Source organism: Barbus barbus (genome assembly GCF_936440315.1).
Source record: "Barbus barbus genome assembly, chromosome: 38".
In the NCBI taxonomy this organism is placed as follows: domain Eukaryota; kingdom Metazoa; phylum Chordata; class Actinopteri; order Cypriniformes; family Cyprinidae; genus Barbus; species Barbus barbus.
Genome location: NC_136716.1, coordinates 17,469,923 through 17,488,363, shown reverse-complemented (window position 1 = coordinate 17,488,363; position 18,441 = coordinate 17,469,923). Strand labels below are relative to the sequence as shown.

At 37.4% G+C, this 18,441-nt stretch overlaps 1 protein-coding gene across 1 annotated transcript; it reads right to left on the bottom strand.

The window, feature by feature from the left end:
- Window positions 1-3,617: 3,617 nt before the first annotated feature.
- On the bottom strand, window positions 3,618-17,267 carry LOC306857887 (CDK5 regulatory subunit-associated protein 3-like). The gene is made up of 14 exons (XM_079398154.1): window positions 17,177-17,267; window positions 16,859-16,904; window positions 16,605-16,736; window positions 16,411-16,511; window positions 16,264-16,312; window positions 15,993-16,171; window positions 15,779-15,915; window positions 15,494-15,638; window positions 15,313-15,414; window positions 15,143-15,224; window positions 12,676-12,764; window positions 12,379-12,584; window positions 4,499-4,670; window positions 3,618-4,120 (listed from the first exon to the last, which is right to left on the bottom strand). Exons 1-14 carry the CDS (start codon window positions 17,180-17,182, stop codon window positions 4,055-4,057), a joined length of 1,512 nt encoding a protein of 503 aa, XP_079254280.1. The 5' UTR covers window positions 17,183-17,267; the 3' UTR covers window positions 3,618-4,054.
- Between the last annotated feature and the right edge of the window lie 1,174 nt (window positions 17,268-18,441).

Below are 18,441 nucleotides of genomic sequence, written 5' to 3'. Positions count from 1 at the left end.
TTATTAGTATTAGCTTTTCAATTTTTTATTCAATATGGTTTTTGGTTGTTAATGTGCGACACAATGAAATGGACGTGGGAGAGTTGGTAGGTGTATTATCGTGTACAATGCCTTCTCAATGAGGGCCATTGAGAACAATGCAAGCTGCATGTGGAGAGCTGGTGAGATGGAGAGAATCAATGACTGAGCGACACAGGCAGAGTGACAACAGCAGGGGTGCTGGGCCAGTTGTCTTGGCAACCTCAGTCTTCTGGGCCACAACAGTCTGGGTCTTACCCTGGCCATCGCCTCTGAGCATCTGCCCGCTGCAGGGATGAGGGGGATTTTTGACAAACAAATGAAAGACAAAAAGCTTTTAGGGCCCAAAAAGAGATTAGGTCTGTCACCCAGTGACAATTTTAGTCTTCGTTTGATCATCATTATGATGTTTCAGTGGAATATTTGATAAATGCTCAGACCTTTGTCTTGTTTTACCGCTCTTGTCGACTGGGCAGAAAACAAAGTGTTTTGTAATGTCTGCTCTTTTAAGCTTCTGTGTCAGTAAACAGGGGCTTGTCTGGCCTGATTGATGGCACAGGCGATGATTGGGCTGAGCGCAACCCTGTACTTATCATAGCTTCATCAGAGACAGCGGGGGATAGGCGGAGACAGACAAAAGAAAGAATGGATGAGTGTGCATTTTGCAAACCAATGAAGTGAGAATGCAGAGATAATATCTTGGTTAAAATCTTGGTTAAATGTCGCCATGATCGACGACACAAAGTCTACAATACCAATGTGGTATAAAACTTGGGTCTGAAATTGAGCTGTAATGCTTCACTGTTCCTTGCCTTAGATGATGTCCATTAGATCCTCAATCTTGTGAGCATAATGTGTTTCTGCCTTGTGATTAAACCAGCTGCCCCAGGGCAAAACAGAGACAACACAGTGATAAAACATCAGGGGAGATGTATGGCTAGAGTCTTTTTAGATGAGTTAAGGTGCAATTCCTATGATGCTGTTCTAAAGTAATTATATTTCAATATATGTTTACTATACTGTAGAATACATCTTTAGGTGGACTATACAAGGAAAACATTCTAGGTACAGTATGTTCTATAATTTTCAAAAGTTTGGGGTTGGTAAGATTGTTTAAATGTTTTTAAAGAAATTTCTTATACTTACTGAGGCTGCACTTATTTGATCCAAAATATAGTAAAAACAATAATATTGTAAAATATTATTTAATTACTACATTACATTATTTAATGTTTTAAAATTTATTTATTCATGTGATGCAAAGCTGAGTTATTCCAGTCTTCAGTGTCACATGATCTTTCAGAAATCATTCTAATATGCAAATTTGGTGCTACAGATTTCTTATCAATGTTAAAAACAGTTGTGCTGCTACCATGATATTTTTCTGGATTTTTTACTGACACTTTTTGTTTAATGTCTCCTTGCTGAAATAAATTAAATTCTTAAAAATCTTAATGACCCCACACATTTTAAAAACATTACAACAGTAATGTTTTTTTTTTTTAATACCACAAATAAGAGTAAAATGCATCAACAGTCTGTTATCTCCCCCTTAAAATGGTGTATATGGCATATTCCACCTCAGACGTTTGACCTTATATTCTGATTAAATTAAAATCATCATGATCTGTTGACAGTGAAATATTCATTTTATTGTAGTAAAACATTTTTAAATTCATTTAAAAATCTAATATTTAGCTGTGCCCCACAATTGCATGCAACCCTGTTAGACTGCATTAATTTAGCACTTTGAGTGCTTTTATCAAATTCTGCCTTAAAACTAGTAACCCCTAGTTAGTATGCATGCATGTGTATATATATACACACACAGTATCTCACAGAAGTGAGTACACCCCTCACATTTTTGTAAATATTTTATATCTTTTCACAACACTGAAGAAATGACGTTTTGCTACAATGTAAAGTAGTGAGTGTACAGGTTGTATAACAGTGTAAACTTGTGTCCCCTCAAAATAACTCAACACACTGCCATTAATGTCTAAACCGCTGGCCACAAAAGTTAGTACACTCCTAAGTACAAATGTCCAAATTTGGCCAAAAGTGTCTATTTTGTGTGGCCACCATTACATTCCAGCACTGCCTTAACCCTCTTGGGCATGGAGTTCACCAGAGCTTCACAGGTTGCCACCGGAGTCCTCTTCCACTCCTCCATGACGACATCATGGAGCTGGTGGATGTTAGAGACCTTGCGCTCCTTCACCTTCTGTTTGAGGATGCCCCACAGATGCTCAATAGGGTTTAGGTCTGGAGACATGCTTGGCCAGTCCATCACCTTTACCCTCAGCTTCTTTAGCAAGGCAGTGGTCGTCTTGGAGGTGTGTTTGGGGACGTTATCATGTTGGAATAGTGCCCTGCGGCCCAGTCTCTGCTTCAGTATGTCACAGTACATGTTGGCATTCATGGTTCCCTCAATGAACTGTAGCTCCCCAGTGCCGGCAGCACTCATGCAGCCCCAGACCATGACACTCCCACCACCATGCTTGACTGTAGACAAGACACACTTGTCTTTGTACTCCTCACCTGGTTGCCGCCACACATGCTTGACACCATCTGAACCAAATAGGTTTATCTTGGTCTCATCAGACCACAGGACATGGTTCAGTAATCCATGTCCTTAGTCTGCTTGTCTTCAGCAAACTGTTTGCGGGCTTTCTTGTGCATCATCTTTAGAAGAGGCTTCCTTCTGGGACGACAGCCATATGGACCAATTTGATGCAGTGTGCGGCATATGATCTGAGCACTGACAGGCTGACCCCCCACCCCTTCAACCTCTGCAGCAATGCTGGCAGCACTCATACGTCTATTTCCCAAACACAACCTCTCGATATGACGCTGAGCACGTGCACTCAACTTCTTTGGTCAACCATGGCGAGGCCTGTTCTGAGTGGAACCTGTCCTGTTAAACTGCTGTATGGTCTTGGCCACCATGCTGCAGCTCAGATTCAGGGTCTTGGCAATCTTCTTATAGTCTACGTCATCTTTATGTAGAGCAACAATTTTTTTCTCAGATCCTCAAGAGTTCTTTGCCATGAGGTGCCATGTTGAACTTCCAGTGACCAGTATGAGAGAGTGAGAGCGATAACACCAAATTTAACACACCTGCTCCCCATTAACACCTGAGACCTTGTAAGACTAACGAGTCACATGACACTGGGGAGAGAAAATGGCTAATTGGGCCCAATTTGGACATTTTCACTTAGGGGTGTACTCACTTCTGTGGCCAGCGGTTTAGACATTAATGGCTGTGTGTTGTGTTATTTTGAGGGGACAGTAAATTTACACTGTTATACAAGCTGTACACTCACTACTTTACATTGTAGCAAAGTGTCATTTCTTCAGTGTTGTCACATGAAAAGATATAATAAAATAATTACACATTCTCACAGAAGTGAGTACACCCCTCACATTTTTGTGTATATATATATATATATATATATATATATATATATATATATATATATATATATATATACACGTGTGTGTGAGACAATGTATGCATAGGTTAATTGGTATCTACAAAACATTTCGTTTCAAACTTTTTAAAAGTCTGCTGATTCAGGTCAAATCGACTCGTATATAGTTTTTAAAACATTGATAATTCAGCCATTTAATATTTAGTTTATTTAAAAAAAAAAGTTTTACTTTATTGTACGTTGTTTGCAAAAATGTAAATTTTTCTGACCGTTTCTTTCAGAGTTTTGATAGCCAATCCATGGAAAGTAGAAAGTGCCACATGTTTTTCTTCACAGAAATTAGGGTTAGCAATTGTATATTTAAATGTTGGCCTCTTAAAACGGTACTGGTCATTTACTGAATTCAGCACGTCAGATTAATGAGGCCAGCTGTGTAAGCGCAAGTTATTTACAGCCTTCTTTGAATATTCAAAGCGCTGTGATTGCAACAATTTTATTCCTCCAAAAAGGAATCACCACAAAACAATTACCTTCCCAATTTAATTGGGAAAAATATATTTATGAAATGATACATCTGTGCAGCATGTAAATACTCTTCTTGGTCACACATGAACTCCCATGAGGTTGACAGGCCGGTTGTTGTATCTTTTGGAGATGTCAGCTTCAATCTGTGTGTGAGAGACAGACAGACAGATAAAGAGGAAGCTTTTTTCATATTCTCAGCCAGTCCAGGGTTTAGTTTTCAATACAAGTTATGTCCACCATGACATTTTACTACATTAGTTTAGCTTTTTTGCTCTATTAGCCTAATTTCTTTTTATCTTTAACACTATCAGGCATCGGCTCCTTTTGCAAAGAGGGGAAGCGTGTGAACAGGAACTTGAAGGTTTGCTAGGGTGCCAGTTTCACTTTTGCAGAGAGAGGAAAGTAAATGAGTGAGAAAGTATCAGGACTATACCATATACTGCTGTAATAGGATAAATATACTATGATAAACATGTACTGAAACAAATCCACAAACACATCATTTTAACAGGTTGCTGTACCAGTTTCTGGAGCTCCTTGGTACGAGCAGCCAGCAGATCAATGCGGGGCTCCAGCTTGGCCTGTTCTTCCAGAGCTTCCTGTCGTTTTTCAGCCAGCGTGCCACGCTTTAACACCAAGATATCAGCCTGCTTGATTTTCTGCCGCAGTAACTCTGAAACACGCTCCACGTAGCTGAGACACAAACATACACAACACCAGATTTATCATTATCTGACTACTAGATCTCAGCTACATCAACATTAAAACTATATATACAGTCATGGCCAAAAATATCAGCACCCTTGGTAAATATGATCAAAGGCGGCTGTGAAAATTAATCTGCATTGTTAATCCTTTTGATCTTTTATTTTCAAAATTCACAAAAATCTAACCTTTCATTGGATAATTCTTATGAGTAAAATATCTCTGAAGTATATTCCCATTCATATTCACAATTTTGAGCACTCCAGGGTGATTATGAACATGAAATTATCCAGCCATGGTTTGCTGTTTCACAGAAATATAAATAGGAGGGAAAACAAAGCCCAAATTCCCTTAATCAGCCATCACAATGAGAAAAACCAAAGAATATATTTCTGATGTGCAGCAAAAGATAATTGAGCTTCACAAATTAGTGAAGTGGCTTTAAGAAAAGAGCTAGAGCAGTGAAAATCCCCTTTTCCACCATCAGGGCAATAATTAAGAATTTCCAATCAACATAAAATGTTACGAAACTGCCTAGGCAAGGCAAGGCAAGGCAAGGCAAGGCAAGTTTATTTATATAGCACATTTCATACACAGTGGTAATTCAAAGTGCTTTACATAAAAGAAAGTGAAATAGACATTAAAATCAATAAAAACATGGAAATAAGAATAATAAAAACAAGGAATTTTAAAATGATATAGAAAATGATTTAAAATAAATTTAAAGAAAATGATTATACATAAAATGTATTGCAGTCAGTTCGGACATATAGCACAGTGCTCATTCAAATGCACAGTTAAACAGATGAGTTTTGAGTCTTGATTTAAATGTAGCTAATGTTTTAGCACATCTGATCTCTTCTGGAAGCTGGTTCCAGCTGCGGGCCGCATAATAGCTAAAAGCAGACTCCCCTTGTTTTGTGTGAACCCTTGGTATTTCTAACTGACTCGATCCTAATGATCTGAGTGGTCTGTTTGGTTTATATTCAGTGAGCATATCAGCAATATATTTAGGTCCTAGGCCATTGAGTGACTTATAAACGAGTAAAAGTACTTTAAAATCAATCCTAAATGTAACTGGAAGCCAGTGTAAGGACCTGAGGACTGGTGTGATATGCTCAGATTTTCTGGTTCTAGTCAGAATCCTGGCAGCAGCGTTCTGGATGAGCTGCAGTTGTCTAATGGTCTTCTTGGGAAGGCCGGTGAGGAGACCATTACAGTAATCCACCCTGCTGGTGATAAAGGCATGAACAAGTTTCTCCAAGTCTTGATTGGAGACAAAACATCTAATTCTTGCAATATTTTTGAGATGATAGTATGCTGATTTAGTTATTGCTTTGACATGACTACTGAAACTAAGGTCTGTCTCCAGAATCACCCCAAGATTTCTGACTTGATTTTTCGTTGTTTGACCCCTAGAGTCAAGGTATGCATTCACCTTGAGAACTTCATCTTTGTTTCCAAATGCAATGACTTCAGTTTTCTCCTTGTTTAACCGAAGAAAGTTCTGGCACATCCAACTGTTAATTTCATCAATGCATTGGCAGAGGGAGTCAATGGGGCTGTAGTCATTTGGAGATAAGGCTAGGTAAATCTGAGTATCATCAGCATAGCTGTGATAGGCAATTTGGTTCTTCCTCATTATCTGACTTAGTGGGAGCATATACAGGTTAAACAAGAGCGGTGCAAGAATTGAGCCTTGTGGGACTCCACATGTCATGGCCGTCCACTTAGACTTATGCTCTCCTATACTCACATAATAACCTCTCCCTTCTAAGTATGACCTGAACCATTTGAGTGCCATCCCAGAAAGCCCGACCCAGTTTTCCAGTCTCTCTAAAAGTATGTTATGATCGACAGTGTCAAACGCAGCACTAAGATCTAGTAGTACCAGCACTGATATTTTGCCAGAATCAGAATTGACGCGAATATCATTTATTATCTTAATGAGTGCTGTCTCTGTGCTGTGATGCGCTCGGAAACCAGATTGAAAATTGTCCAGGTATCCATTTGAGTTTAAGTAGTAGTTCAGCTGATTAAAAACTACCTTTTCAATAATCTTACCTATGAAAGGAAGATTTGATATGGGTCTATAGTTGCTCAACATGGTGTTATCAAGATTGCGCTTTTTCAGAAAGGGCTTAACAACTGCAGTTTTGAGGGAGTTTGGAAAAGTCCCAGAAAGAAGTGAGGCATTCACCACTTCTAAGAGATCAGCTTCTAAACAGTTTAGCACATTTTTGAAAAAGGATGTGGGAAGTGTGTCAAGATAGCAGGTTGAAGATTTAAGGTGCTGTACTATTTCTTCCAAAATTTTGTTATCAATTTCTTTAAAAACACACATAGTCACTTCTTTTTGAAATTGCGGTCGAATCTGTGTGACCTCTGCATAACTTGAGGATGTGCCAATCGCCTTTCTGATATTATTGATCTTCTCAGAAAAGAAGGAAGCAAACTCATTGCATTTGCTGTCGGAGAGCATTTCACTGGGAATCTGACTTGGGGGGTTTGTCAGTCTCTCAACAGTCGCAAAAAGAGTGCGAGTGTTGTTTAAGTTACTGTTTATAAGGTTTGAAAAGAAAGTCTGTCTAGCTGTGGCTAGTTCCACATTGAAAGCATGAAGGCTGTCTTTATAGATGCTATAGTGAATTTCGAGTTTCGTCTTCCGCCACATCCGCTCAGCTTTTCTGCATTGTCTTTTCATGCTCTGAACTGCTGTTGATTTTCTCCAAATTGATTTCTGTTTCCCCGTCTTCTTGCTGACCTTTATCGGGGCAATATCATCAATAACATTCTTAATTTTTGAGTTAAATGACTCCAGGAGAAGATCAACAGAGTCTGCAGAAATGCTTTGTGTTAATGATATTGCCTCCATAAATAGCGCACTAGTGTTCTCGTTAATGCATCTCTTTCTGATAGAGACAGATCTAGATTCAGTGGTGACCGAGATCAATATATCAAAGAAAATACAGAAGTGATCAGATAGTGCTACATCCTTGATTACAATGGATGAGATGTTTAGACCTCTACTGATGAGTAAATCTAGGGTGTGTCCACGATTGTGTGTGGGTCCGTGCACATGCTGACTCAGGTCAAAAGTGTTTAAAACAGTTATAATTTCTTTTGTAGTTTTGATTTCTGCATTATCTATGTGAATATTAAAATCCCCTGCAATAGCAAAACAGTCAAACTCTGAGGAAATCATTGATAACAGTTCAGTGAAATCATCAACAAAGGCTGGAGAATATTTTGGAGGCCTGTAAATAATGATAAACAGGGTGCGTGGAGCACCTTTCAGCACAATACCTAGGTATTCAAAAGATGAATACTGACCAAATGACATTTGCTTGCACTGATAAACATCTTTAAACAGAGCAGCTACACCTCCACCTCTCCTAACAGTCCTGCAGACACTTATAAAATTAAAGTTAGGAGGGGCTGTTTCATGAAGGACTGTTGCACTGCAGCTGTCTTCTAACCATGTTTCATTTAAAAACATAAAATCCAGGTTGTTTGTGGTTATTAAATCGTTGATCAGAAATGATTTATTTTTAAGTGAGCGAATGTTTAAAAATGCTAACTTGATGGAATTACATTTTGTCTCTACAGCAATCTTAGATTGATGCATTATAGGCCGCAGGTTAGATGGGATAGCCGTACGGCTTGAGAAGGTCTTAGACTTTCTATTGCTTAATAAAACAGAGATAGAGGAGGCTACAGGCACACTGGGTTCCCGCTTGTTCTGTAAACATTTGTGAATGTTGCTGCTAATATAGCGGGGACCCGACACATATCACTGAGAGCTGTTATCAGTTGTTTTTGGTTCAGAAGAGGACGTGTGTCTATATCGTCCTAATGCACGGTGAGAAGGAGAGTTTGAGTGGCTAAAGACTCTCCAAGGACCACAGATGGAGAATTGCAGAAAATAGTTGAGTCTCGGGGTCAGAAAATCTTAAAAAAAAAAAAAAAAAAAAATAGTCAAACAGCACCTACATCACCACATGTTGTTGGGGAGGGTCAAGAAAAATTCTCCTAACTCATCCAAAAACAAACTCCAGCATATTCAGTTATCAGACATGGCTGGAAAATGAGCTTTTTAGCTGCAAACACTCAAGATGGGTTTGGTGAACACAGGGATAAAAAGTACCCCATGTGTACAATGAAATATACTGCTGTATTTTTGATGATGTGGACCTATATTTCAGCTGGAGGTCCTGGACATCTTGTTTAGACACATGGCATCATGGATTCTATCAAATACCAACAGATAAAAAAAATCAATAAGTGACTGACTCTGTTAGAAATCTTATAATGGGCCATGTTTGGATCTTCCAACCGTACAATAATCCAAACACAAACCTCAAAAACAACACAAAAATGGGTCACTGAGCACAAAACCAACCTTCTGCTATGGCCATTCCAGTCCTCTGACCTGGACCCTGTAGAAAATGAGTGAGGTGAACTGAAGATAAAAAGCACCAGAGGTGGAAAGTAACGAATTACATTTACTCGCGTTACTGTAATTGAGTAGCTTTTTTGTGTACTTCTATTTAAGTAATTTTTTTAATCTGTAATTTAACTTTTACTTAAGTATATTTTGTTTGAAGTATTGTACTTCGCTACATTTTAAAACACATTATGCGCTCTGACATGATCAGTATTTAGCCAAAAACCAAACCAAACATTCCTACAGAGTGCAGTGAAGTCTAGATTAGACTAGTGCGCGCGCGCATTTAGATTCACTGCGCGATTCAGTCTGTTAAAATGCATTTAAAGTGATCACAAAATTGAAGATATAGGGGCAGAAAATTTATATTTATATCATTGTATATAGTAAATCAATAAATCACACAAAGAGTGCCATTTTTCTCCAAAAATCAGCATGATTACAGATTTTTTTAAATGTATTTTTTTACAACAGTTCAATAAACCAAGAAGTTAATTAAAAGAGACTTGCGTTTTAGACACCATATTGCCTGTTTTTGTTTTATTTTGACAACAAAAATAATCCCAAACACAGCCACAGCACTGTTTTGCGTCTCTGAGCAACATGATGGTGTTTCGTTCCTGAATGAATCAACTCTTTAAATGATTCGGTTCAGTCGCAATGACTCACTTATTACCAGTGACTTGGTGGCACCTACTGGTGGTTTTAATTTCACATTTAAAGTATCTTTTTTTTTGGTATATAATTTCAAATGAGTATTCAACATTTTATGTCTTGTATATCAAAACATTATTTCTGCATTTGTAACTGCAGGTTAAATGCATTCATGTCCTGCATTAAACAGTGTGTAAATACATCTGAATGTCACTTCAGACGAAGCGTCTGCGTTTCCTCTGCATTGCAAAGATTAATTTTGTTGATACCGATTTAATTTGCCTGGTAACAGCCCAAATGTCTTATAATTCCTTTAATTAAAAACAACTAGTTTGAGATTTATAGGTCTATCCCAGGGGTATCAAACTCGGTTCCTGAGGACCACAGCCCTGCAGAGTTTAGTTCCAAACCTGCTCCAACACACACACACCATGTAGTTTTCAAATAAGCCTAAATGATTAGATTAGCTGGATCAGATGTGTTTAATTTGGGTTATATCTATACTGTGTAGGGCTGAGGCCCTCCAGGAACTGAGTTTGACACCCTTGGCCTATCCCATTTTGCGTCCCTCCCACTGTTAAAAAGTAACTAAGTAATTTTTACTCTGAGTAAATTTTAAATGAGCTACTTTTTACTTTTACTTGAGTAGATTTTTAGACTGGTACTTATACTTAAGTAAAATTTCATTAATGTAATGGTACTTTTACTTAAGTAAAATATTTCCGTACTCTTTCCACCTCTGAGAAGCACCAACATGGAGCTGTGAATCTAAAGGGTCTGGAGTGATTCTGGATGAAGGAATGGTCTCTGATCTCCTGTCAGGTGTTCTCTTACCTCATCAGGCATTATAGGAGAAAATTTAGAGCTGTTAAACTGGAAAATGGAGGTTTCAAAAAGTATTGAATAAAAGGGTGACATTAATCGTGGCCAATGTGTATTAGAGAAAAACATTTCATAATGTATTTCCCCCATTTTAAATTCGTATTATCCAATGAAAGATTAGATTTTTGTTTGTTATGTGACTAATGGCTTCAAGGAATAATTCATTAAATGAAAATTTACTCATCCTCAGGCCATCTAAGATGCCGATGAGTTTGCTTTTTCATCTAAACAGTTTTGGAGAAATTTAGCATTACATCACTTGCTATGGATCCTCTGCAGTGAATGGGTGCCATCAGAATGAGAGTCCAAACAGCTGATAAAAACATCACAATAATCCACAAAACTCCAGTCCATCAATTAATCCATAAGCCATAATAATGATTGATCAATACTTGATCTGTGCATATTTCTCTACTGATTCACAGGAGAAAGCAATTATTATTGATAGTGGACTCATATTTTTACTGGAAGAAATTGAAAAGTTTTAATTCTGTTATTAACTACTCACCCTCATGTCATTCCAAACCCATAAGAATTTTGTTCATCTTTGGAACCCAAATTTCTGACCCTGCATAGACTGCAATGCAACTGAAATGTTCCCAGACCCAGAAACATAGTAAGTTTCTAATGTGACATCATTAGGTGAACCACAATTTTACGAAGGTATGAGAATACTTTTTGTGTGCAAAGAAAACAAAAATGACTTTCATCAACAATTCTTCTTCGCGACACCCTATTGTTTACATGCAGAGGGATAATGGTGGAAAATGTGATTTGGAGTAGAAGAATTGTTAAATAAAGTAATTAATTTTGTTTTCTTTGCGAACAAAAAGTATTCACACAGCTTCGTAAAATTACGTTTGAACCACTGATGTCACATGGACTGTGTTTGTTTACCTATCTCCTTAATGACTCAATGGCAGTCGTGGCCTAATGGATAGAGAGTTGGACTAGTAACCTGAAGGTCGTGGGTTCGAGTCTCAGGTCCGGCAGGGATTGTAGGTGGGGGGAGTGAATAACCAACACTCTCTCCACCTTCGATACCACGACTGAGGTGAGACCCTTGAGCAAGGCACCGAACCCCCAACTGCTCCCTGGGTGTATGTTCACTACTGTGTTCACTACTTGGATGGGTTAAATGTAGAGCACAAATTCCGAGTATGGGTTACCATACTTGGCCACACACCACTTCCCTTTCCCTTACTATGTTTCTGGGCCTGGGAACATTTCAGTAGGGACAGAAAGCGCTCAGATTTCAACAAAAGTATCTTAAATTGTGTTCCGAAGATGAATGAAGGTTTGGAACGACATGAGGGTAATTAATGACAAAATTTTCATTTTTGGGTGAACTATCCCTTTAAGAATGTCCCAATGATGGATTTCTTTCTTACAAACACAGCTTTCAGCTGCACAAGATGTTTATTGGTGAGCCGGAGCAGTATTGTGGATTACTGTGATGTTTTTATCAGCAGTCTGGACTCTCATTCTGACAGCACCCATTCATTAAAGAGGATCCATTGGTGAGCAAGTGATGTAATGCTACATTTCTCCAAATCTTTTCAAATTAAGAAACTCATCTACATCTTGGATGGCTGGAAGGAGAGTACATTTTCAACAAATTTTCATTTTAGGGTGAACAATTCCTTTCAGATAAGCTGATATGACAGATTTAAAATGCACTTCTGCATTTGAAAGCTTTGAGTGTGTAGTTACCGTGGTGACGCCTGGATCATGAAGAGGTGCTGCATTCGTACTGAGGTGAGCCCGTTTAGCAGGTCACGCACGTCTGCCAGCATGGCCTCTACACACACGGGAGTCTGGGCCTGGATCACTGAGGGAGCGAGCTGGAACTGACTCATGGTCACCAAGTCATCTTCTTCATGCATCTCACTGAGCCGCTGACACAGGAACATTTCCAACTGACCCACAGAAACACAAAAAAAATGATTTTGGCTTGGGTGAGGACTAAACATTCTGTCTAATACTTGTAACAATGAGATGTTGTTGTACCTCCTTCAGCTCATTGATGAACTGGCCACGTGTCTGTGAGTTTTCTAGAAGAGAAAGTGCATCTTCACCTCTGGCAACACCATCAGGACCTGCAAAAGTAAAATTATTCAGCACAATACCCAAATCCAGATGAAATCTGCAGACTTTGGAGTTGTGCATTATGCACGCTGATTGTAATGTGTATTTACAGAATGGATATAAATATGTTTTTAATACGATTATGTGTGCCTGTCGGTAATTCTATAATTTTACCAGTTTGCAGATCAAATAATATTTTTGATATTATTTGATTTTTTTTTTAATGCTTTTAAAGTAAGTCATTTATGTTCACCAATGCTGCATTTATTTTAAGAAAAAAAACTTTTCTATTGTAACATTTTATAATGTAATTTTTTTTGTTGTCTCGTGGTCCTTTGGAAATCACTCTTAAAAACAATATATAAAAGAATCCTGAAAAAAAAAAATGGTTTCTTTACTCTCTCTCTCTCTCTCTATATATATATATATATATATTTACACACAGTGCCCTCCAAAAGTATTGGAACAGTGAGGCCAATTCCTTTATTTTTGCTGTAGACTGTAAACATTTGGGTTTGACATCAAAAGATGAATATGAGATGAGAGATTAACATTTCAGCTTTTATTTACAGGTATTTTCATCTGGATCTGATACACATCTTAGAAGATAGCACCTTTTGTTTGAACCCACCCATTTTTCATGTTACCAAAAGTATTGGAACATGTGACTGACAGGTGTGTTTTGTTGCCCTGGTGTGTCCTATTAATTCATTATTCAAACAATAAATATCACTGAATGTCTGCGCTCAGTTTCAGATCCGTGCAGACTGCATTTATAGTTAGTTAGACGTGTAACCAACATGAAAACCAGAGAGGTGTCTATGAGTGAAAAACGAGCAATTGTGAAGCTGAGAGAAGATGAAACATCAATCAAACCATTGCACAAACACTAGCAATAGCAAGTACAACCATTTGAAATCTCCTGAGGAAGAAAGAAACCACTGGTGTACTAAGTAACACACCTCAAACGGGTAGATCAAGGAAAACATCTGCAGTTGATGACAGAAATATTGTGACAGCTGTAAAGAAGGACCCTAAAACAACTGTTAGTGACATCAGCAACAACCTCCAGAGGGCAGGAGTGAAGGTATCACAATCTACTGTTCGCAGAAGACTTCATGAACAAAAGTACAGAGGCTACACCAGAAGATGCAAAACACTCATTAGCAAGAAGAATAGCAGACGAGCCTCAAAAATTCTGGGACAAGGTTTTATGGACTGATTTTATGGACCAAAGTGATGGAAAGGCTAAAGTTTGGAGAAAGAAAGGATCTGCTCATGATCCCAAACATACAAGCTCATCTGAAACACAGTGTACACAGGTGTACATTATAGTACACATTACACAAGTAATGTAATGGCTTGGGCTTTCATCGCTTCTTCTGGGACAGGCTCATTAATCTTCATTAATGATGTAACATGATGGCAGCAGCAAAATTAACTCTACAGAAAGAAGTCTACAGAAATATTTTGTCTGACAATTTACAGAAAGATGCAACCAAACTGATTGGGAGATCCTTCATCATACAGCAAGATAATGACCCAAAACATAGTGCCAAAACAACAAAGGAGTTCATCAGGGGCAAGAAGTGGAAGGTTTTAGACTGGCCAAGTCAATCTCCACACTTAAACCCTGTAGAGTATGCATTTTACCTGCTAAAGAAGGGACTGAAGGGAGTAACCCCCCCAGAACTGAAAGAGGCTGCGGTGAAAGCCTGGAAAAGCATCACAAAAGAAGAATGCAAAAGTTTGGTGATGTCAATGGGTCACAGGCTTGATGCAGTTATTGAAAGCAAAGGATTTGCAACTAAATATTAAGGCTTTTTCACTTTAATCTATGTTAATTCTATCTGTTCCAATACTTTTGGTAACATGAAAAATGGGTGGGTTCAAACAAAAGGTGCTATCTTCTAAGTTGTGTAAATAAAAGCTGAATGTTAATCTCTCATCTCATATTCATCTTTTGATGTCAAACCCAAATGTTTTCAGTCTACAGCAAAAATAAAGGAATTGGCCTCACTGTCCCAATACTTTTGGAGGGCACTGTGTACATACTGTATATGAAAAGTTCAAGTTGAAAATATTTTCACGTTTCTTTACAAATATATATATATATATATATATATATATATATATATATTAAAGAAACCATGAAACTATTTTTTTATTCGAGATTCTTTGATTAATAAAAAGTTCAAAAGAGCCACATTTATTTGAAAATCTTTTGCAACATTATTGATGTCTTATTGGCACTTTACATCAGTTTAATGCATCCTGAATAAAAATATATTGACCTCAAACTTTTTAAAAGCAGTGTACATTTATAACAAATTCTTAATGTTAAGTACAGTTATCAACATTTAATTTCAGTAAATCCCAACACACTTACAGTCTGTGCCAACATCCACAATTTCAATTTCCACAGGTGTAGATTCAGAGTCTCCCCAGTCAACACCACCAGCACTGGTTTCCTGAAGTTGATTGGTAGACTGTTTAATTCTGTTTCAAAATGTGATAACCAAAGACTTTTTATTTGTACTATATATTTAAGGCTCTTACCTCTGTGCCAGACTCGAGGCTAATACCCCAGTTCACACCACCCTCAACAGAGATCCCAAAATCCACCTTTTCAGTACCACCACCAAGGTCACCCCAGTCAATCTGCACAAAACAAGAATGATAGATAGATGACAGATAGAGGCTTAAACCTCAACTCATGGAGTCATATTATCACACTTACAGTCTCCTCTGCAACAACATCAGGTGGGGCTTCCTCCATCACAGGTCTCTCTACAACCGTGGGCACATTTCCTGTCTTCCACTCATATACAGTTGTGTTTCCTTTCTTGTGGACAAATCTTAGAGAGGGCAGGACTTCTTCAGACCTAAAAAAAAAAAAAAGAAGTAAAATTGCACTTAGACGAACATCATATAAGGGTCATGTTGGAGTTCAATCACAGGCATGATTTCGGGTGTCTAAAGGTCAATCAATGCAGCATTAGAAATGACAGGAAGTCACACTCACCAGTCACTAACAAAGTTTACGAAGGCTGCGTAAAATTTTATTGCTTCGTCCAGACAGGATGCTTTTTTACCGGTTTCTTCTAAAACTACAGGCAGATCCGTAACGAGTGCTTGTAACTCCCTTGCCACATTTTCCCCCTGTGAAATATTATAAGTCAGTATCGGTAATCAGCATCAAACGATGCAAAATAAAATTTAATTATTTGTTGTCTAACCTGTATCCCATACTGTTTACAGGCAGCATAATAGCGTTCCCTCATGTCGGTGGCACCGCTCTGACACTCCAGTTCTCGTCGGCTCAACTCCTGCTGCAGCTGCTGAGCTTTAGACACCTGCTTCCTCAAAGCTGGACCTTCATAACTTACACTACGAATCAAAATACTGGCCACTTCAGCTGGGGATAAAGACACACATACACACAATCACATCACTGTGTTTGGGTAACTTAAAAAAAATGGCTTAAACAATTAAATGATGATTGTTTACCTAAATAGACATTATCTTTTTCATACAGGGACACTATTTCTTGCCAATCCTGTTGACATAAAATATATATAGCGTATTATTTTTACTACATACAGCAATAAATGACACATTAAAAGAATAATAAACAGCAGAGAGATACATCATCACCTTCATCCTTTGTGATGAATATCTGCCAAAAATATTTTTGGTGGACGCTTCTGTTCCTTTTAATATTTCGATTATTCTTAAGCAATGGAAATAGTGGATATCTGCAAAAGGAACAATATATGAGCAATAACATTCAAACAAATATAAGTATGTTTGTATTATTATAATGCTTTTTTTATTTTATTTTGTTATACATGATCCAGAGAGCAGCTGTTTGATCTCCTCATTCTCTGGCATATCCTGAATGGCAGCATTGATTTTCTCTCTAATTGTCATCACTGCACTTTGCCATTTCAGTGTGCAGTGCCTCCGGTCCACCAGCCAGTCTGAATGATGGAGACAAAAACTAAATATTAAATAGATCTTTGTGCAAGATCTAAACTACTGTGTACAGAAGTCAAGCTACAGCACCATATGTTTAAGACTTGTGTATGCATAACAGTCTTACCTAAGAGTTTACTGGTCTGGATGTCAATTGGGACATTCTGGATGCTCTATTAAAACAGATTTTTATAACAAAGGTAAATTACAGTATACACAACACTCACGGTAACTTTTTGCACATTATTATGGTCTTATAATCTTAATGGAAAGACAATGAAAAGATGTAAGCCAAGTAAATAATTCAGGCTTCATATTAATAAAAACAGAAGTATGCATTGATGCACAATTAGAGTATATTCTTGAATAGCTTGTCCGTACACAAAGAGAGCAAGACTTAAATAATGGTGACACTTAATTTTAACCAAAGAATATTTTGTTTTACCTCCATTGCAACCGTGGTTGTCGTTATTTTGATAAAACTATACCTAAAGCTACTCCATGCTTGCGATGCAGCTCAAGTTTACAACTCCACTGACACGTACATACACAACTGACCAATCAGCACACGCGACACTGCTGAAAGACCAATGAACTGCACGAATAGAAGAACCCTGAATCACTTCCTTGTAACGTCAAAATAAAAGTCGCTAGAAATTACTTGTAGCAAAGTTACCTAGATTTTTCTCTTACAGTTATGTATTTTCCGTGAACTCAAACATATATGAAATTCACTGTAAATTGTTTAAAAATAAATAAATAAATAAAACTACAAAATGTACGGAAATCTTTAATACACGCTTTCAGATGTTGTGGATGCTCAACTAATTTTATTTCATAAAATTAAGATGGTTCAAAAATGTCAATTATTAATAATTGAATAATTAATTATAAGTATTATTATCCATGTTGTTTATATATTAATAAATAATAAGTATTTATTATTACGTGCACTTTATCTCTTTATACTTTGCATTTTATCACACTGTTTTCCATAGTTACGAATCTGGTAATAAAAAGTTATTTATATCACGTTATATACATCACATTCAAAAAACTGCAAATTCAACACATTACTTTTTTTTCAGAAAAGTCCTTTCACAATGTTACGGTAAAAAAAAAAAAACGATTAAATTGTTTTTGATCATTTGGATTTATTTTTCTTATGGTAATTTAAAAAAAAAAAAAAAAAAAAAAAAAAAGGAAGAAGATACATTATTTCCTCACTTTTCAAAAGGTATACTCATCTTGGTTAAACAGCAGAAGTGGTATGTCCACTAGATGACGCGATTTCCTTTATATGATACCACTGGAAAAATAGTGTGACATTTTTTTCTTACTTATAAGCGGGCCTGGCAATAACAACTTGAAATAGTAATTTCACATTTTCTTGCACCATATGCATTGCATTTGTGCATCCTTTCTATTCCTCCTGCTTGCATAATTCATAAAAATATTTCAACATGCACTTTATGGTAAATATCCTGCTCTTTTCTCAGTTTTATTTGAACAAGGTGGTTTTATAGATTTTTCTGTTTGCCGGATCAAACCACACCTTATCCAAAGTGTCTGCCAAAGGGACTTTGGCTGTAGATATGACTGCAGGTGTCTCAGGTGTTTCCAACAAGAGGCTCCTCTCGTCGTACATTTGACAGAAATATCTAAGTATTTCTTCTGTTTGTTGGCAGAGCAGATTAAAATCAGCAAAGA

Coding starts and splice junctions, on each gene's coding strand:
- LOC306857887 (XM_079398154.1), bottom strand. Junction 15,916..15,992: donor GTAAACAGTATGGGATACAG/GTTAGACAACAA, acceptor AATATTTCACAG/GGGGAAAATGTGGCAAGGGA. Junction 12,765..15,142: donor TGTGGATGTTGGCACAGACT/GTAAGTGTGTTG, acceptor TTACTTTTGCAG/GTCCTGATGGTGTTGCCAGA.